Here is a 19,906-nt window from a genome sequence, read left to right as displayed (position 1 = left end):
CCTGATCCAGGTTTGCCAAGGGTACTCCGTCTCGCCCCCTCAGGACCCGCCCCCCTGCCATCCCCACAGCCTGGCCCCGCCCCGGCCCTGCGCCCGCTCCTAGTTTGCCCCTCGGCAGCCACCGTCGCCCGGGCCACCGCCCGCCGCGTGCGCCGCCTGCTCCGCTTCCGCCGCCCTTCCCTGTCTCACGCCGTGCGTGCCCTGCGTGCCTTGCGTGAGCGTGCGCGGGAGCGTCGGCCGGCGAGGGAGCAGCAAACGGCCGGCGGCGGGCGGCGAGTGCCGCGCGGGGGGCGGGCGGCGCGGAGGAGGCGGCGGTGGCCATGGCCGAGGCGTCACCGCAGCCCGGACGGTACTTCTGTCACTGCTGCTCGGTCGAGATCGTGCCGCGCCTGCCGGTGAGGCCCAGGCCAGGCGGGCGGGGGCCTTTGCCTCAGCCTGAGGCGAGCTGGCTCGGACGGGGAAACTGAGGTCCCCGCGGAGGGCCCGGAAGCGGGCGGCCCTGGTGGCGCAGCTGGGCCGGCGGCCGGGAGGGAACGGGGCCGGCCCCGAGCGCGGTCGGCGCCGCGGCCGCCTCGTGGGAGAGAGTCGCCGCTCTCCCGGGCCCGACGGCGGCCCAATCCTGCGTTCTTCTGCCTCCCGGGGGTGGGGGCCTGCACCCAGGTGGGCCCTGCGCCCTCGCCCGGGTGGAGGCCGCGGGAGGGCTGCTCGTGAAAGGCTCGGTTTCCAGACCTCTCAGCCCGGAAGTTCCGAGTCGGTAGGTCCAGGATGGGATCAGTGCCCCAGCTCCCGGCCGACCCTCCCCCGCTGCACGGGTGGAAGACTGAAGGCACGGCGGCCCCGCTCCCGGCATTTGCCGCTCGGCTAGCTCCCGGGGAGCAAGAAGCGGGCGGTGCGGTTGACCAGGGGAAGGAGCTGCAGGTGGCAACGATTGATAGAGTACCAGCTCTCCTTGGTCACCTGGTTGATTTTAGAGCCAGGCTCTTAGTCCTGCCTTTGCAGCTGTGGGCTTTCCTGGGGGAGGCAGGAGGAGTTGGTGGACATAATCCCAGCTTCAGAGGAGACTGAGCTAGAGTCAGGGTTTGGAGGGGAGAGGAGTGCCTGGGCCCAGGAGGAGAGAAAGGGTAGAGGTGGTGTGGCTTCCAGAGGCAAGGGGCTTGGCGGGGATGCATAAATCGAAACCCTGGGTGCATGAGCAGACTTGAGCTGAGACGTGCCCCACTCCCCCACTCCAGCGTCCCGGAAGAAGTCCTCCTTCTGCGTCTTCCGGCTCCCTGCACGCCCCAGCAATGGGTCTGGTTTCCTCGACTGGCAGGAAGGGGCTGGTCGCAGGACAGTCCCCAGCCTGGAGGAGCTGCACGCAGCCCCTCGCAGCTGTTGTGAGCCCTGGACAGGCCCTGGGTCTCAGGCTTACCCCAGAGTGGCCTGTCCAGAGCCATCGGAAGCCTGGGGCCGAGCAGTCTGTGTTGCTAGCTGTTTTGGCCTCCCCTCCTGGGGCCAGCCTGGGGCCCGGGTCCTGGCCCCGAAGGACCCTGATCTTTTCCGACTGTCACTGGGCTAGCGAGGTTTTTCCTAGTCACAGGATCCAGTGGTGACAAGGTAGCCATGACCTTTGCCCTCCCAGTTTATAGGGAGCCAACGCTGAACAAGCGATTGGCAAATATTTGATCGGGAACTTGGTAAATTCTGTTAAGCGCAAATAATGGCAGGGAGGGGACCGGCGTGGAGTTTGGGACGGGATTGGAAGAGGCCCAGTAGAGTGGGTGTCTGTTTATGAGTAAGGGGCGCACTTGGTGTTCTCGGGGGCAGGAAGGTGGGCTCTTAACGTGGTGACGTTGGAAGTGCCCCACCAGCAATTGCGCTCCCCGCCACCACCACCACCCCTGCCCCCCAGCCCCGGCCGCCCGCCAGCACGGACCTCTGTTCACGGGAAACCGGCCCGAGGTTGGTGTGCAGTGAGACGCTGGCTGGTGTTGAGCTGCTCCTCCTGACCTGCTGTCGCGGCCCTCTGCCCGCAGGCTTCCTCCCAGCAGCCCAGACGCCCTGGGCCTCGGTCTCCTCGCCTGTCAGACGGGTTGGCGAGGGCACCCCTGTGCTTGACGGGCACGCGTGGGCAGGGGGGGCCCGGGAAGCCGGGGAGGGGCTGGTGCCTGCCTGGAGCGGGCGTGTGGGAGCAGGAACCGGACCGGCTGGCCGATCCGGAGGCCTCTGCGCAGGTGCGCAGGCCCAGACTCGATTCCCCCAGGAAACGGGAGCACCAGGGACGAGGTGGACATGGGGCGTCCGCGGGCGGGCCCCGCGGGTGGGCGGACCAGGTGGTGTTTGGGGTTTGGCCCGCCACCACGGGTGGCCTTGTTGAGGCCTGCTGTCCTGTAGATGACCCCTGTCTTCCTCTCAGAAGTGTCCCTGAGCAGGGTCGGAGGACGGGGACAGGACCTGGCAGCTGCCTCGGAGGGCCATCAGGGTGAGGAGAGAAGGCCCGTGTGTGTCCCCATCCTTGTGCACCCGCACCTTGTCCTCCACACAGAGCCTCTGGGGAGCAGGCTGGGCCCCCACCCACCCGGCGTGCTGTGCTGCTGCCGAGGGCGCCCATTTCCCCCGCTGCTGCCGAGGCCCAGGGAGGCTCAGCCCTGCGCCTGGAGTTGAGACCCAGGGGCCCAGAGATGAGGGCTGCCCCACAGGGCGGGAGTCTGGGGGTGCAGCAGGGGGCTGAGCCCCGGAGGGGCGGCTGGACGAGGGGTGCCAGACAGAGCCACACTGTGGGGCTCCCCGGCTGCACCTCCAAGCCTCCCGGCGCCGTTGGAGGCTGAAGTGAGGCGCACCCCCGGCAGGGTGGGCCCATGTGTCACGTCGATGGGCGCTTGCCGGCACTTAGCAGGCCCCAGGTGATGCGAGGCCCCGGGACGGTGCTGCACCCCGGCATTCAGCAGCATGCGTGGGGCTCACAGACGCTGGGGAGGACAGAGGGGCGTGAATGCGCTTTGTGTGGCAGCTGCTAAGACGCAGAAGAGAGTGCTGCGGGGCAGGGGCACTTGCCCACGGGGTCTGGGTGGGCCCAGTGACATCTGAGGAGGGTTGCCCCTGGGGTCTGTGGGCTGGTGAGGTCAGGCTGGGAGCACGAGGGGCTGCAGGGGCGTGGGGAGTCTCGTCAGGTCTGTATCTGGACCTGAGCTCACATACCCCCCGCAGCTCTGCGCCCCAACCTTTTCTGGGGGCCCTGGGCCCGCCGAGGCCAGCATCTCTCCAGCTCCCACCTCAGCGTCCCCGGCTTCACCACATGCGCCTGGCCGGGGACCCTGGGTCTGCACGTGGTGTGAAAGGGCGTGTGAAGGGTGAGGCCTGTCTCTGAGGGCCCCAGCTGGCCGAGCACAGGGAGCAAACGCTCAGTAAACGTAGCACTGTAGCACTCGTCTGCCAGTCGGCGGCTGTTGCCGTGGTGATGATGACTGGATGGCCCTCTTGCCGGCCATCTCCTCAAGATGAGGAGTCTTCGGCTAGGAACAGGTGCTCACGAGCTAGGGTTCTGCGAGGGAGACAGGCCCTGCCCTGTGGGGGGCGAGCACTCCATCCCAGGGTTTCCACCGCTTTTATTACACAGTGATGTAATAAAAATCTCAGGGACACGCCCTTGGAGGAGAGCATTGGAAGATCAGGGTCTGGGCCTTCCCCACCGCCTGCGAGCAGAGCCCGGGGCCCTACCTGAATCCCTGGGTGCGGGGCGAGCACTGCTCAGACAGGCCACTCAGTCTCAGGGCGTGGGGCTCTCCAAGGATGGAGGGCGCAGAGCAGGGCCTGACCACAGCCAGCACTGAGCTGCAGGACAGCCGCGGCTGCCGGATTCCAGAGCCTGGGGTTGAGGCCACCCTCCATTTGCAGATGGGGAGACCGAGGCTTGCAGCCGGGAGGTGATGTTTGAGCAGACCCAGCTTCCAAGAGGGAGCAAGCCAGGTAGATATCTGCTCGGATCGAGGGGACACAGGGGACAGGGGATGGCAGAGGCCCAGAGATGGGCGGAGCTGGGAGTGGGCATGGCCGGGCTGGGTTGTTCTGGGGCTGCAAGGTGAGGTGGGGAGCACTTGGGCTCAGGGAGACACAGGGACTCCAGAGAATGGCGAGGTGACAGGCTCTCAGGCACCCAGGAGCAGTGGCGAGCCTCAAGAGTGGAAGAGAGGGTGCCCGATCTCCAGCAGGGTGTGGCGCCGGCCCCGCCCTGGCTCTTCCAGGCTCACCCTGGGGCAGGGTGCGGGCCTGGGGCAGGCAGGGTCCCCAGGAGAGAGAGAGAGATGCTTCTCACGGGGGTTCTGCCAGGCTCCAGTGAGGTTCTGGACCTGCCTGCTGACCTAGATCAGACCCTGGTGGTGTGGGCAGGCCAGAGTCCTAGCTTGCCTGTGAGCTTGTGTTCAGGGGCCGTCTGGTTCCCAGCTTCCTAACCTCGGTCACCACAGACTCACCTGCAGCCACGTTTGCCTGTGTCCATTGCCCTCCCCCCGGGGGCTGGGCAGAGGGGGTGAGAACCCTGGTCACCCATCACAAAGCCTCCTGTGGCCACGTTTTGCACCTTGTGAAACGTTGAAATAAACAACAGGTTGAGGGCTGGCTGGGGGGCCTTAGGAGGAGCCCCTGAGTGATGTCCCCGCCGGCCCTGGAAATCCCATGCCAGTGACTACTGTCGTGGCCACTCACTGTGTAGGGGAGCCTCCCCTGGGCCCCTCGCCCCTGCTCAGGAGGGCAGAGCACTGCCATCCCTGTTGTTTCTGGCTCAGCATTATTGCGATACACCACCCACTTAAAGCATACATGTTGGTGTGTTCAGTCCACTCAGAGTCCTGAAGCCAGCAGTCACCTCTGTCCAAGTCCAGAACATTCCATCACCCCAAACAGAAGCCCTGTGCCCATCAGCTGTCACCACGGCCCCTGACAACCACTAGTCCACTCTCTGTGTCTGTGGATTGGCCTGTTCTGGACGTTTCCCATCAATGGATCACACACTGTGTGTCCTTCTGTGTCTGGCTTCTCTCACTGAGCATCCTGTTGTCAGGGTCCATCCACATGGTAGTGAGTGTCGAGGCTTCACCCCTTTACGTGGCCGAGTGATGCTCCCGTGTGTGGAGGGACCATGTGGTGTTTGTCCGTCATCCGCTGGTGGACACTTAGGTTGTGTCCACCTTTGGCTGCTGTGGACGTGCGTCTCCGTTGCCTCTGGTGGGCACCTGGCTGTGGAATCAGGGTCGTGGGGTGACTGGCTGTTTTCCGAGGACGCTGCCCCGTTTCACGCCCCCACCGGCCATGTAGGGGCTCCGATTCCTCCAGCTCCTCCCCGCACTGGTCCCTGCTGGCTTTGTGGGTCTAGCCGTCCAGGGCGGGTGTGAAGTGTGTCCTGCTGGTTTCGGGTTGCGTTTCCCTGTTGCCTGTGTTGTGTGTCTGTTCTTGGCTTGTTGCCACTTGTCTATCTTGGGAGAAACGTCTGTTCTGATCCTCTGTCCGGTTTTTGTGTTTGTTTTGAAGTTTTGAATTTTATTTTTATTTTTTTATGCAGCAGGTTCCTATCAGTTATCCATTTTATACATGTTAGTGTACGTATGTCAATCCCGATCTTCCAGTTCATCACACTGCCATTCTGTCTGGCCGTTTTTTAACCAGGGTGTTTGTCTTTTCGTTGTTGAATTGTGAGAGTTCTGTAGGTATTCTGGATACAAGTCCCCATCACCTGTGCAGCTCCAGCCGCCCTCCCCGTGGCTCAGACAGCGTCCTCTGATCCTCGACCTTCCTTTGCTTTCTGGAGCGGGGCACGTGGGGGGACACGGTATGCACCGTGATGGTCCCGCCGTCCGCAGGGTGGGCCGTGCCCGCTGCACCCCGGCGTCGCTCCCCGCAGAGGGTGGCAAGGCCAGCGGTGCCCTCTGCCCCCAGGAACCGCGCCTCTCCCCGTGGGTACGCGGCTGGCCTCGGGTGGAAGGACCTCACGCTCGCGGCTCAGCGCCCTGTTTGCGTGGCTTTGGGACACGTGTGGCCTGGGCCCGGTTCTGGGCCAGAGTGGCGGCTTTGGTGCTCAGACGTCTTGCCGTCCCTGGGGCAGGTCCCCCTCTCCGCTGCCTTGGAACATCATGGTCTCTGCCCGCTGGCTGTCCGGCCTGGGGAAAGCAAGGGCTGGGAGGGCAGGTGGCCGGTGTGGATGGAGTCGAGCTCCAGCCTGGTGTCATGGGCTGCATGCTGGGGCTGCCAGAATGTTCCGCAGGCCGGTCCCTCTGCCTGGGTGGTGCCTCCCGCCCTTGGTGGCCACCTTCCTGGGAGCAGATCTGCTCCGAGGCCCAGATAGTCCTGGAGCCCCGCTAGTCACTCTCCCCGCCCTCCTTTTTGTGCGAGTGTGGGTGAGGGTGTCACAGAACACTCTCGTGTCCCCCAAGTTGGGAGAGTTTGCTGAACCCACGTCAACTAGCTTGTTGATGGATGCGGCTGACTGGAGGCCCTGAAACTGTGACTTCTGTCACTGTGGGGAGCACCGGCTGATGGACTCGGGGACATGGGAGGTCGAGGAGGCCACCTGTGAGGGGAGCATTGGAGGCCGTAGCCAAGGGCAAGGGCGTCTGTGCGCCAGCCCTGCCCGGGGCGGCCCGGCCGGACCTGGCGGGTTCACACCCAGGGCCTTGAGATGACGCCCATGCTGGCCCTACCACAGCCCAGAGATCACGCTCGCTGCCCTCTCCTCCTGCAGGATTACATCTGCCCAAGATGCGAGTCTGGCTTTATCGAGGAGCTTCCAGAAGAGACCAGGTAAGGCTGCCCCCGGCACAGACCCCTGGCCCGAGGGTGCGCTGGCCGAACCTGGTAGGGGGGACGGGGGGGCCGTGACGAGGGCCAGCGGCTGGACCTGGGTGGGGGTTGGGCTGGACCTCTGCCCTTAGGTTCCTCAGCCTCCTGCCTCGGGCCCTGGGCAGGGGCTGTGGAAGGCGGCCTGAGGCCCATGGGTAGGGGGGGTCCTGCTTTTGTCCCACTGCTGACGGCGCCTGTCCTCCCAGGAGTGCAGAGAATGGCTCGGCCCCCTCCACAGCCCCCACGGACCAGAGCCGGCAGCCGTTCGAGGTGAGCGGTGAGCAGTGGCCTCTCTCCCTGCCCCCGCCCCCTCCGCGCCCCCATCCACGCGGTCACGGCCCTCCTCTCCGCAGAACGTGGACCAGCCCCTGTTCACGCTGCCGCAGGGCTACGGGCACTTTGCTTTCGGCATCTTTGATGACAGCTTCGAGATTCCCACCTTCCCCCCCGGGGCACAGGCCGACGACGGCAGGGACCCCGAGAGCCGGCGGGAGAGAGAGCAGCACTCCCGGCACCGGTACGGCGCCCGGCAGCCCCGCGCCCGCCTCACCGCGAGGCGGACCACCGGCCGGCACGAAGGCGTCCCCACGCTGGAAGGGTGAGGGGGCCCGGGGGCGGCCGCGGGCGGGACGCTCGGGGCTTCGAGCCCGCCCCACCCCGCTCAGGCAGAGCAGCCAGCTATCCTTCCAGGAGGTTCTGTGGGCACGGAGGTGTGGGTGCTGGCTCAGGGGCTGTCCCCTGGGCAGGGCAGTTCCCCGGTGGGTCCGGCTGGCCCGAGGAGCTGTGTGCCCACTGCCTGCCTGCCCTCCCCCACCGCCCCCGCCCCCAATCGTCCTTCTCAGAGGGGCCTCCGCCCCATGGGCATCTTCATCTGCTGAGATGCGCTGGTCCACGCCCAGACGAGCCGTCCCGGGTGCAGGCGAGCAGTGGTATGCGGTGTCCGGTGTCCCTGCCCCTCCCGCGTGCGGGGTCATGAGGACAGGAGGACCTAGTAGGCCCGTCCCAGCCCTGCAGGAGTCGGGGCTGAGCTTTCGTGGGTCTTTGTAGATGGAACTTGACTGCAGGTAGGCCGAGGCCTGTCCAGCTCAGGACACAGCCTTGGCTCACTGTGACCTCAGCTGGCACGTTTCAGGGCCGCCGCGAACAGCCGGGCTGATCCCACGGTTCCTCAAGCCCCTGGGATCCCCCACGGTGCTTTCCCCAGGTTGCAAAATGAGAGTTGGATGCAGTCGTGCATTGACAGGTGCCATGCAGCCCTCAAGGAGACACTGCCTTTGGGCGCCTTTCGTGTTTGGTTCTTATTATTACCAGTTGAAAAGCCAGCCCCTTGACGCCGGCCCCTCCCTGGGAGGGCGCTAACCTTGGGCCTGGCTGCTCTGTTCCAGGATCATCCAGCAGCTGGTCAACGGCATCATCACCCCAGCCACCATCCCCAACCTGGGCCTGGGCCCCTGGTGAGTAGGTGGGGGGGTCCCCCTGTGCCCTGTCCGGCCCCTCTGCCACTTGAACCCCAGACTTCTTTGCCCAGGGGCGTCCTGCATTCAAACCCAATGGACTACGCCTGGGGGGCCAACGGCCTGGATGCGATCATCACGCAGGTACAGGGGCCTCCCTGGGGCTGGCACTGGGCACGACGACTTTATAGGCCCGTGCTCCCTGGAGGACGGGGTGTCGTCTCCCACGTCCGCGTCCCTGGTGGCACTTGTGAGGTGGGGACGTGACCACCTTGGGGCCTTCCACTGAGCATTTTTGTCACTGGCGCCTGGTCCCCTGGTTGTAGCCGCGCGAGGATTTGGGGAGGTGCCTCGGCCGTGGGAGGTGCCTGCCGGCCCCGGCTGTGAAGTGACGCTCACTAGATGAGAAGAGTGGGCAGAAGCCCGGGGCTGGGCCTCCTGGGGGCAGCTGACTTCTGACCCCTGAGGGGGTCGGGCCAGGACAAACGGGGCCTCGGTGCTTTTGCAGGTAACCCAGCCTTGCATTTCAGAGCCCCGTGGGGCGAGGGCCCTGCCCGCCCGCCTACAAGCTCCCGGCACTCTGGCCTCTTGTGTTTCAGCTCCTCAATCAGTTTGAAAACACGGGTCCCCCACCCGCAGACAAAGAGAAAATCCAGGCCCTCCCCACCATCCCCGTGACCGAGGAGCACGTAGGTACGCGCCTGTGCCCAGCCTTCTCAGTGGTCCGGAGGCCAGTGTGCCCTCCATCCCCTGGGACACCTCTGGCGGGGGCTGCAGAGAAGCCCCCCTGAGAGCCCCATGGCCTGCCTGCTCCCACAGGCTCCGGGCTGGAGTGCCCCGTGTGCAAGGACGACTACGGGTTGGGCGAGCGCGTGCGGCAGCTGCCCTGCAACCACCTCTTCCACGATGGCTGCATCGTGCCCTGGCTGGAGCAGGTGAGCGGCGGGCCGGCCCGGGACCCTCCCCGCCCCGCCCACCTCTGAACAGCTCCCCTCTCCCCTCTGTTCCCACAAAGCACGACAGCTGCCCCGTCTGCCGAAAGAGCCTCACAGGACAGAACACGGCCACCGACCCCCCGGGCCTGGCGGGCGTGAGCTTCTCCTCCTCCTCGTCGTCCTCCTCCAGCTCGCCCGGTAACGAGAACCCAGCCAGCAGCTCCTGAGCGTCCCAGCCGACCCCCAGGGCGAGCACTGGGCTGCGGGTCGGGACTGCGGATGCCGTGGACTCCCGCACCCCTCGCGCCCACGGACTGCGGTGCCGCCGGGGGGGCCCCCCCGCGGCACAGGCTTGGAGGACCCGCCCCTCCCGGCTGCTGAGGGAGCCCGGCCTCCCCAGGGCCGGGCGGGCCAGGCTAGGCACATGCCGCCTGGGGCGTCTGACTCCCTTCCTGTTTGTCTCTGACCTCACCCTCTACGTGTTCGACGGCAGAAAGGTTTTTATAATTTTAAATTATTACTGCTTTGAAATAAATGGACGTTTGAGCTCACTCGCGGCCCTGCATGATCTGTGGAGAGACAGGGTGGAGTCGCTCGGCTGGGGTCCCAACCGCGTGGACAGGCCGTTGCGCCCCACTTCAAGCTCGGGGCCCCGGGACCACCAGGATGACCAGCAAAACAAGGACGAAACTGCTCTGACAGACGTTTTTTAAAGGAGAAAATATGTGTATCTTGAAAGCTATTTAAAAATACATCTACTTAGAAAGAAAAGCAGGTGGTTGGCGTGTTACTTGTGTGCGTCGGGGGGCGCAGCCCCGGGCCGGGGAGGTGAGCCGGCCGAGCCCCCGCAGCTGGCGTGTCATCCACAGGCTGTCCCCCATCAGGGTCACACGGCTGCCTCGGCCGGTGAGTGTCCAGCCTGCGCCCTGGGAAGTGCCCCCCATATTGGTCTTCTGTCTCTGAAGTGGAAGCTGGCTGCTGGGAGGGGTGGGAGCCTCCCCTGCACCCTCTTGGCTCCACCCCTGCAACTCGGAGGAAGATCAACCCCCAGGAGGCTGATCACGCCCCACCCCCACCCCAGCCTGTACACCCTGCCGGATCTGAGGGGCTCTGAGGACACCGTGTTCGCGTCTCCAAGGGCAGCTGTGACAACTCACCAAAACTTGGTGACTTAAAACAACACGCTTATCATATCAGTCCTGGGGTCACAATTTACATCTTAGGGGCTAAATGTAGGCGTGGGCAGGGCTGGTTCCTCCAGAGGCTCCAGGGCAGCATCGGTTCCGCCTTTTCCAGCTTCTAGAGGCGCCGCACCCCTGGCTCGCGGCCCCTCCTGCATCCTCACAGCCAGCAGCGCAGCATCTCCCGTCTCTCTCTGCCTCTGACCCTCCAGCCAGCCTCCCTCTAATAAGGACCCTGGGATGATGCTGGGCCCCTCAGGGAATCCAGGGTCGTCCCCGTCTCAGGGGCCTTAACTTAATCCCACCTGCGAAGTCCCCTCTGCCTCATGAGGTGACACGTGCTCGGTGGCCCAGGACCAGGCCCTGCCAGTCTGTGGCGGGTCGGTGTTCCCCAGGCTCCCTCACCTCCTCGCTGCCCCAGGCACCCCAATGAGTTCCCAGGTCCAAGCCTTTGCTTGGCTGTGCCCAGCCTGCAGTGCCCTCCCAGACCCGGCCCCCGCGTGGCCGAGTCCCCGTCTCCCGCCTGGCAGGTGCTTTTGTCGAAGCCTCCCTGACCCCAGCTTGTGACTGGACTCCTATGGCCCCTGCTCAGCTCAGTGTCCCCTCAGACTCAGGGGCTCCCTGAGGGCCGGCCGCGTCTGTGGGGTCCGGCGGTGTCCCCAGTGCCCAGCACAGCAGGCGCTCAACGCATGTGAAACCACTGAGTAACCAGACACGGGCTCGCCCGGATCGGGCCTTCCCCGGCCACGGTCTTCAGCTGCCCGCCCGGCTCGCGCGCCTCCTGGAATCTCGGTCCAGCCGTCACTCATGGATCCTGGGCCTCAGGAGACCAGGACGGGCAGGAAGTGCGGGGACGGGTGGTGTCGCTGCGTGCGGACCCCGCGCCCCGGGGCCCCCCGCCCGTCCAACGCCAGGAACATGGGCCGGCCGCGGTGGCGCCAGGGCACGGACTCGTAGGTGTAGCCCTTCTCCTCGATGCGCTCCCGGAACTTAGCGCAGACCCGCTCACAGCGGCCCTGGCCACGCCCCTGGCCACGCCCCCACTCGGGCGCGCCCCACGCACCCCAGCCCGCCCCGCGCACTTGCACTCACCGACCCGGAGTGGCGGCCGCGGCGGTTCATGGCCACATAAAAGCCGGTGTTCACGGCCTTGAGCGCCACGACGCCCACGCGGATGGAGCGCATCTCGAAGAAGACGCCTGCGGGGAGGGGCTGGGTCAGGGCCCGCCCACCACCCACTTGCCCACCCACCCCGCTCTTCATTCATTCATTCGTGTGGGGAACATTCCCCAAGTACCTACCGTGCTCCTGGCCCTGTGCTGGGCGTGGGGATGCACCAGGGACCACGCAGGTCCGTGGGAGTGGCCGTGGCCGTGGGAGTGACGGGGTGGGGGAGGAAGGACACCAGGCCAGGGGGAAGGCCTGAGGCAGGACTGGCCCTGATGGGTCGGGGGAAGTCATTGGGGAGAGCTCAGGGTTTTCTCTGGAGGGCAACGGGGAGCCCAGGGGAGGGCCCCGTTAGTCAGGGATGAGAAAACCAAGCCAGAGGAGGTGAGTGCCTGCCAGGTGAGCTGCTGCTATCAGATGTAGACCCCCGGCAACGACCCTGACAGCTCGGCTAGCCACGGCCGTGGCCGGTTATGGGGGAGACAATTCCAGACAGGAGGTACGGCCCAGGCAACGGCCTGGGGGTGGGACACAGGGTGTTTAAAGCACAGTGTGTTCGCATCCATGATACCCGCTAACACTGCTTGAGTGCCAACTGTATGCCAGGCATTGTATCCCACCAAGCCCACACAGCAGCCCCTGGAGGGAGGTGTGGACCGTGCCCACAGGGGAAAACTGAGGCCTGAGAAGTGGCAGAGCCAGTTTCTCGGGCCCTGTCTGTGGATGGATGACCCTGGGCGAGCCCTGCCCCATCTGAGCTGATGTTTCCTATCCAGTGAAGCAGAGCTGGGGGACAAGCCCCAGCCCACACTCTCTGAGCCACACCCAGGCACTGGGGCCTAATCTGGAGTCAAGGCCTTGCCCTCTGGTGTTCACTCTGGACTTGGATGCCTCAGGTGACGGGCAGCTCACCTCATGTCCCACAGGACATTTGCACCTGCTATTTCCTGGGTCAGGCACTCAGCTCCTCTTGTGCATGGCCAGCTCCTTCTTTATGAGGCTCAACTCAAGCCCACCTCCTCATTGTCACCCTTATCGCTGCCCAGATGGGGAAACCGAGGCTCAGAGAGAAGCACTGACTGTCCCAGGTCACCCAGCAGAGCCAGACCTCACCCCCAGCCCGAGGCCACCCTTCCTGGCCAGGCCCAGCACTGAGCAACCGGCCCAGCCACTCCCCCTGACCTTGCCCTCGTCCAGTTAGCCTAATGAGGGCCTTGAGAGCCCCAGATGAAAGCAGGTGGGAAGGGCAGGGGTGATTATCTGCCCTAATGGTGGTGATTCAGGCAGTGGCCGGCAATGGCTCAGCTCCCCCGCTCCCCTGCCCAGCCTCAAAAATGTGGGGAGACTGAGACAAGCCTGGGGTCACCGACCGCCCTGGTCTCCCACTTATCACCAACCTCCTCCTCCTTCTTTGTCCCTTCATCTCCTCTAGCCTCATACATTCCACAAACACTTATTGAGCACCTACTGCTTGCTGGGCAGGGCAGCAGGGATATGACTCCAACTCGATGAGGTTCTGGGCACTTTGGAGCCCTAGCTCCATGCCCCCACCTCCCACCTCAGGCAGGTCATTTGCCCTCTCTGTGCCTCAGTTTCCTCATCTGCCAAATGGGTGTCTAGGAAGACATAGAGGGGTCCCCAACTCTGGCACGTCCTGAGTTTTGTTTTGCAGGGTGGGGAGTTCAGAGTTCAAACCCAGCTCTGCCCCCATCTCATTATGTACTGGGCCCACGGGGGCCCTTCCGGGAGCCTCAGCTTCCCCTCTGTAAATGGGTCCTGTGACCCCAACGTCAATTATCTCACAAAGACCCTTCTGCTGAGCCAGGACCAGAGCTGGGAGCTTCCCCTGTGACCTTCACCCCAACTGTCCAACCCTCCTTCCAAGTGAGTTGGACCCCATTTTACAGTTGAGGAAACTGAGGCCCCAGTCAGGAAATGACTTGGCTGACGCCACACGGCCAGAGAAGCCTCCGGACCCTCCCTCAAGTGAGAGAGGGCCCAGTTCACTGCTGCTACTACTGCTGCCTTTGCTGTTATTGTCCGCCTATCTGCCCTGTACCCCTGCCCCCGCGCAGCGCCCCCGGCTACTCACTGTCAGGGCTGTCGCGCCAGCGGGTGCCCTGCACGTGGCCGCTGGGGTCCACACACAGGAAGAAGTGGGTGGAGGAGAAGAGGCGCCGTCAGCGCACGTCGCCCTCCAGATGCATGTAGCTGCGTGGTCTCCGCGGACTGTTTGGGGTCCCCGCGGCGCCGGGCGCCCGTGCCAGCAGTAGCCACGCCAGGCCCAGCCACAGGCGGCCGCGTATGGCCCCGCGCCCCGCTCGCCGCCGCCTGGTCTTGACTCCCCGCGCGCGTCCGCGGCTCTGCCATTGCGAGATGGGGGGCAGAGTGCCCGACGGGGCCAATTGGGCGCCTCGGGGGCGGGGCCAGAGCCACAGTGGGTGGGCCAGGATGCGGGGCGGGGCCGTGGTCAGGGCGGCCTGACCGCCCTGCAGAGTCTGGGACAGGCCAATGCGGCTCCTGGGGGGCGGGGCCAGAGCCGCAGGGGGCGGGATGACTCCCCACGGGGGTGGGGCCAGTACAAGGGCGGGGCCCATTCGGGAAAACACTCCGGCCTCCACGCGTGTTTGTTTGCCTTGCGGGGCGGGGAGGGCGGTGCTTGTCCGTGAGTAGCCAGATTGGCCTGCAGGGGCTGCGGGAGTGTGAGAGAGGCGGGCCACAGAGACACGGCGGGAGTCAGAGCCAAAGAGAGGGAGAGACAGAGCCAGAGACAGAGAGATATAAAGACAGAGCCAGTGGGCTTTCCGCCTGCCGATGCAGGGGACACGGCTTCGTGCCCCGGTCCGGGAGGATCCCACATGCCGCGGAGCGGCTGGGCCCGTGAGTCGTGGCCGCGGAGCCTGCGCGTCTGGAGCCTGTGCTCCACAGCGGGAGAGGCCACAACAGTGAGAGGCCCGTGTACCGCAAAAAAAAAAAAAAGCCAGGTGTACAGCACAGGCCTTGTAATAACCTATAATGGAAAAGAATCCAAAACAGAATAGTATATATGTATAACTGAATCACTTTGCGGTATGCCTGAAACTAACACAACATTGTAAATTAACTACACATCAATTTTTTAAAAGGGTAAAAAAAAAAAAGAGCCAGAAACAGAGAAAGACAGAGACAAGAGACTGAGAGGCAGAGATAGACAGAGACTAAGATGGAGGGACAGAGTCTATGAGACTGCACAGGCAGAGATGGCTGAGACAGAGACAGAGACAGACAGATGTGTGAGAGACAGAGAGACAGGGAGAGACGGAACTGCCCAGGGGTCAGAGGTTGGGATGGAAGTTCTGGCCCGAGTGCCTGTCCTTGCCAGCCAGGCCCCTGAACAGGGAATGCCCCGGGGGGCTTGTCTACCCTTCCAACTAGAGCTTCCTGAGAGCCAGGTCCAGGGGGCATGCGGCTTTGCTGAGGGGTGGGCCTGGGAGAAAGTGTGGGTGGAGGGGCAGGGGAACTGTTGGAGCATATGCTGTGCACACAGGTGTTGGGCAGCAAGGTGGCCGATGGGAGGATGGACAGTTGGGCATGTCCGAGGCCAGCTGATGGGGACCGGGTTGATGACCAAGGCCAGCACCCTGTCCCCAGCATCCGTCTCTGCATGTCCAAGGTGGTAGGAATGGGGCCACCCTGTTACAGACACACCCACCCAGTGCCCTGGGCCCTGCGAGGTGAGTGCAGTAAACCTTCACAGACTCAGAGCCAAGCGACATCATTGACAGGTGGGGGAGCCAAGGCCCAGGAGGGGCAGGGATTTCCCCAAGGTCCCACACAGGACACATCCCAGGCTCCCTGCCTTTTGGCTCCTGGTGGCTCAATTCTACAGCCATGGATGCAGGTGGCACCTTTAAGTAGCACCGGGGTGAGGACAAGGTGACAACACTGCCCTGATGGACTGCTGGGGGGCCAACCGGTCCAGCCAGACGGTGTCGCTGGGATGCCTTCCTGGTGGCTCCAGGGATTCCCCGATCCCTCTTCTTGGCCCCAGGAGGGCCACGCAGGGGGTGTGGCAGACATCCAAGCCCAGGACCCCAGGACTGAGATAGGGATCCAGCCCGGACTGTCTCCCCACACTCAGAGCCCTGAGGCCAGCACCCAGGGGACTGGCCTGCAGGCATCACCTCCCCAAGCCTTGCCTCCTCCTGTGGAAAATAGGCCAGGAGAGGGAAGGCTGGAAGGATGCAATGAGATAATCCACAACCTCACTGGGTACTCGGAATAACACCTCCACTCCCACCAGCTAGAAGCTTGGTCTTCCCTTCATAGACTGTCCCCACCCCACCTGCCAGGAGGACAAGATCCAGGGCCCTGTATGACCGGAGGGGACCCACGCCTGAGGAGAGAGCTGCGCCCCAGGTGCTTTTCGCAACAGCTTCACTGAAATATAATTCACATGCCACCCAGTTCACCCAGGAAATTGTGCAATTAATGCTTTCAGTACAGAGTTGTCAATGCTTACCTCTGTCTAGTTCCAGAACATTCCATCACCCCAAAGAGAAGCCCCGTCCCCATCAGCAGTTACCCTCATCCCCTCCCCAGCCCCTGACAACCACGAATCTACTCTCTGTTTCCGTGGATTTGCCTGTTCTGGACGTTTCCCATCAATGGACTCACACCCTTTGTGTCCTTCTGTGTCTGGCTTCTCTCACTGAGCATTGTGTTCAACTTCCATCCACATTGTATCAAGTGTCAATGCTTCACCCCTTCGCATGACTGAGTGATGCTCCCATGTGTGGAGGGACCATATTCTGTTTACCCATCATCCATTGCTGGACACGTGGTTGTTGCTGTCTTTTGGCTGTCGTGAATCATGCTACTGCGGACGTGTACGAGTTTAAGTGTGAACATAAGTCGCCATTTCTCTCATGTATATACCCAAGAGTGGAACTGCTGGGTCACATAGTGATTCTATGGTTGGCTTTTTTTTTTTTTTTTTTTTTTTTGCGGTAATTGGGCCTCTCACTGTTGTGGTCTCTCCCGTTGCGGAGCACAGGCTCCGGATACGCAGGCTCAGTGGCCATGGCTCACGGGCCCAGCCGCTCCGCGGCATGTGGGATCTTCCCGGACCGGGGCACGAACCCGTGTCCCCTGCATTGGCAGGCAGACTCCCAACCACTGTGCCCCAGGGAAGCCCAGTTGGCTTTTTGAGGAGCTGCCAGAACGTCTTCCACAACAGCTGCCCCATCTCACATTCTCACCAGCTGTGCACGAGTGCCCCAGTGTTCCCACCTCTTCACCAGCAGCTGTGATTGGCCATCGTTTTGACTGCAGCCATCCTAGTTGGGTACAGAGGTATCTCCCTGTGGTTTTCTGGAAGACGTCAAGCCTACAGACAAGTTGTGAGAACAGCACAATTAACGCCCTGTTGCGGGAGTCCCCAGTTCTACATATTATTTTTGATTTCCGTCAGCTGGAGGATGGGTAAATACACTGCAGCAAACTCACGGGGGAGTACTATGCAGCCATGAAAAAGAGTAACCCACTGAATACAAAACAATGTGGATGACTGAGACAGAATGAGGAGAAGCAGTCAGACACAATAGATGTCCATCTATGGGACATTCTGGAAAACCAACCCATGGTGTGAACTGTCTGATGGGTGTCGCCCTCAGGGGCAATGATAGGAGACATGAGGGGGTTTCAGGGGCTGGGTGTTCTTTGGAACACTCCTGTGTCCTGGAAAATTAATTGAACTGTATTCTTTCTTTCTTTTTTTTTTGGCCGCGCCCACGCGGCCTTGTGGGATCTTAGTTCCCTGACCAGGGATGGAACCGCGCCCCCTGCATTGGATATGCAGAGTCTTAACCACTGGACCGCCAGGGAAGTCCCGTGAACTGTATTCTTGATGTGTGCACTGTCCATGTTCTACCTGAAAAATACACACGTGTGGTCTTTTTATGTATGTGAGTATTTGAGAGGCAGCCTCAGAAATGGTCGGACTAGTATTTTTTTTTTTTCTTTGGCTGTGCCATGCGGCTGGGGATCACATTTCACCGACCAGGGATCGAACCCGGACCCTTGGCAGTGAAATCGAGGGGTCTTAACCACTGGACCGCCAGGGAATTCCCGGACGAGTCTTCTAATGTCAAGGTCCTCCGTCATAGCCAAGCGGCAACCTCATTCCTCATCCATGCTCAAATGCCCCCTCTTGTCACCGTTATGTCCTTGAATACATTTTTTTCTCATGCCAAACCTGGGTAGGGCACATGCAGTGCCTTCTGTTCTCCCTTTGTCTCTGTGATTGGCTGAATAAAGACCCACAAACATGTGTCCACGTTCTAATCCCCAGAACCTGTGAATCTGACCTTATTTGGATAAAGAGTCTTGGCAGCGGCCATTACATTAAGATTTTCAAATGAGATCATCCTAGGGGCCCTAAATGCAGTCATAAGTACCCTTATGAGAGACACAGACACGGAGGAGAGGCCACGTGAAGGTGAAGGCAGAGACGGGAGGGACATGGCCACAAGCCCAGGACGCCTGGAGCCCCAGAAGCTGGAAGAGGCAGTAAGGACCCTCCCTGGGAGCCTCCAGATGGGGCACGGCTCTGTGCACACCCTGATTTCATCCTAGTGATACTAATTTTGGATGTCTTGTCTCCAGAAATATGAGAGGATTAATTTCTGTTGTTAGGCACCAAGTTTGTGGTCGTTTGTTACGGCGGCCCCCAGAATCTGATGCCGTGTCTTTCCATTTAGAGAGCATTCCTTGCCTTCCTCAACACGTCTCCTTTTTTTTATTATTATTAATTTTTTCTTGGAGTATAATTGATTTACAATGCTGTGTTAGTTTCAGGTGTAGAGCAAACTGAATCAGCTATACATATATATATATATCCACTCTTTTCTAGATTCTTTTCCCGTATAGGTCATTACAGAGTACTGAGTAGAGTTCCCTGTGCTACATGGTAGGTCCTTACTAGTTTTCTGTTTTATGTATGGTAGTGTGTGTATGTCCATCCCAGTCTCCCAGTTTATCCCTCCCCTCCCCCCAACATTTCTGAAGTCTCACAGAATGTCTAAGTTCACCCGATCGTCTCTTGGTTCAATTTGGGTGAAAAGTTTTGGGGAAGAACCCAGCACACGCGAACAGCTTCTGAAACACAGTCTTGCCCAAACCCCAACGTCTCGATGCCATGACCCCCTCTTAAGGACATCTGTCTCCACTTGTCTCGTGTGTTATTCGTATTTTCATGCTTAAGTTTTACAAGGAAATTTGATATCCCCATCAGGAGTGGAAAACCAGTGCCATACGTTGACACATTGACAATAAGCTGCAAGAAGAAATACAAAGAGAAGAGACCATGTGACAAAAGTCTCCGATTGGCAGGACCCCAGCCCGGGAGCTGAAACGGGGTAACACGCAGGTGGCACCAATTGAGACCGCCTGTGTTTGAGCAGGGACTGAAAGGAGAATGGCTTCCTCACCGTCAAGATCCAGGATCCAGCTCTTGGGAGATACTGGTTTAGGGAATCTGATGTCCCAGAGAGTAAAAGAGGAAACTGAGGCAAAAGAATTCAGAAGTCTTGGCTTCCAGTCCAGGCTCCTGGCTCCGCCAGACTGCAGGGATACGAGGGGATGTCTCTAGGTCTTGGGGGAGCCAGGGCCAGCTGATTCAGTGACCCCCTCCCCCACCAGGAAGGAAACCCTAGATATGAGCCAGGTCTGAGGTCACGGCCCCCCGGGGCATCTTGGGGTGGATTGGGGCGGTTTCGGGAGGATGCTGCTGTCTGTTGAAAACATTCCCAGCTGGTGGCATCACAGTGCACAGGCCCGCGTGGGCAGCTGCATCTGGAATGTGCTGGCGAGAGGCGTCCAGACCTAGGAGTCTGGCCCTTCCAGAGTACAGGTCCGGCCTCCACTCTGGGTAGTGGGGAGACTGAAGTCTGAGCAACTGGGGACAGGTGGCAGCTTGAGCTGAGGCCCCTAAGGCCCGCCGTGGTCTGGCCCCTGAGCACCCTTCCACCTTTGTCTCTGCTTCCTCTCTCCCAAACACTGCTCCAATTCCAACTTTCCTGTCTCTCAGGCCTTTGTACTCACTTTGATTGCTGCCTGGAGCGCAGTTACATCATGTGTGCCTATTCTCACCCTTCACATACCAGCCGATCCCAGAGAAGACGCTCCCTCCCCTGACCTCAGTTTCCCCAACTGAACGATAAGGTGAGGCATGCCTTCCAGGTCTGATTCTAAAGTTCTGGCCCTGCTTACTCCTGAGTGGGATCTCCCTGGAGACCAGGGCTGAGATGCTCCAGGCATTATTTCATTCCATTTGTCATCAAGTCAACTTAGTTAGAGGTGAGTCTGCGCTCTCTGCCCCACT

General features: G+C 61.6%; 2 protein-coding genes across 14 annotated transcripts; one reads left to right on the top strand and one right to left on the bottom strand.

The window, feature by feature from the left end:
- Nucleotides 1–207: 207 nt before the first annotated feature.
- Nucleotides 208–9,747, top strand: RNF126 (ring finger protein 126). Of its 13 annotated transcripts, none has more exons than XM_033416767.2 (10): nucleotides 1,603–2,461; nucleotides 3,874–3,945; nucleotides 6,710–6,768; nucleotides 7,014–7,077; nucleotides 7,232–7,736; nucleotides 8,193–8,261; nucleotides 8,336–8,405; nucleotides 8,861–8,954; nucleotides 9,081–9,196; nucleotides 9,277–9,747. In XM_033416767.2, exons 1-10 carry the CDS (start codon nucleotides 2,374–2,376, stop codon nucleotides 9,421–9,423), a joined length of 1,284 nt encoding a protein of 427 aa, XP_033272658.2. In that variant the 5' UTR covers nucleotides 1,603–2,373; the 3' UTR covers nucleotides 9,424–9,747. The 13 variants fall into 13 exon arrangements, with proteins under 13 accessions (XP_004285940.1, XP_033272667.1, XP_033272666.1 ...); XM_033416768.2 differs by having other exon boundaries at nucleotides 7,014–7,084; nucleotides 7,266–7,736; XM_033416766.2 differs by having other exon boundaries at nucleotides 7,014–7,084; nucleotides 7,194–7,736.
- Nucleotides 9,748–9,890: 143 nt separating this feature from the next.
- Nucleotides 9,891–14,141, bottom strand: FGF22 (fibroblast growth factor 22). Its single transcript, XM_004286824.3, is given in 3 exon segments — nucleotides 9,891–11,381; nucleotides 11,470–11,576; nucleotides 13,637–14,141. Coding segments are annotated over 3 exon segments (795 nt in total). The 3' UTR covers nucleotides 9,891–11,198.
- Nucleotides 14,142–19,906: the final 5,765 nt, after the last annotated feature.

Source organism: Orcinus orca, chromosome 3 (genome assembly GCF_937001465.1).
Source record: "Orcinus orca chromosome 3, mOrcOrc1.1, whole genome shotgun sequence".
Taxonomy (NCBI): Eukaryota; Metazoa; Chordata; class Mammalia; order Artiodactyla; family Delphinidae; genus Orcinus; species Orcinus orca.
The sequence above is the reverse complement of the archived record's forward strand: the minus strand, read 5'-3'. Positions and strand labels throughout refer to the sequence as shown.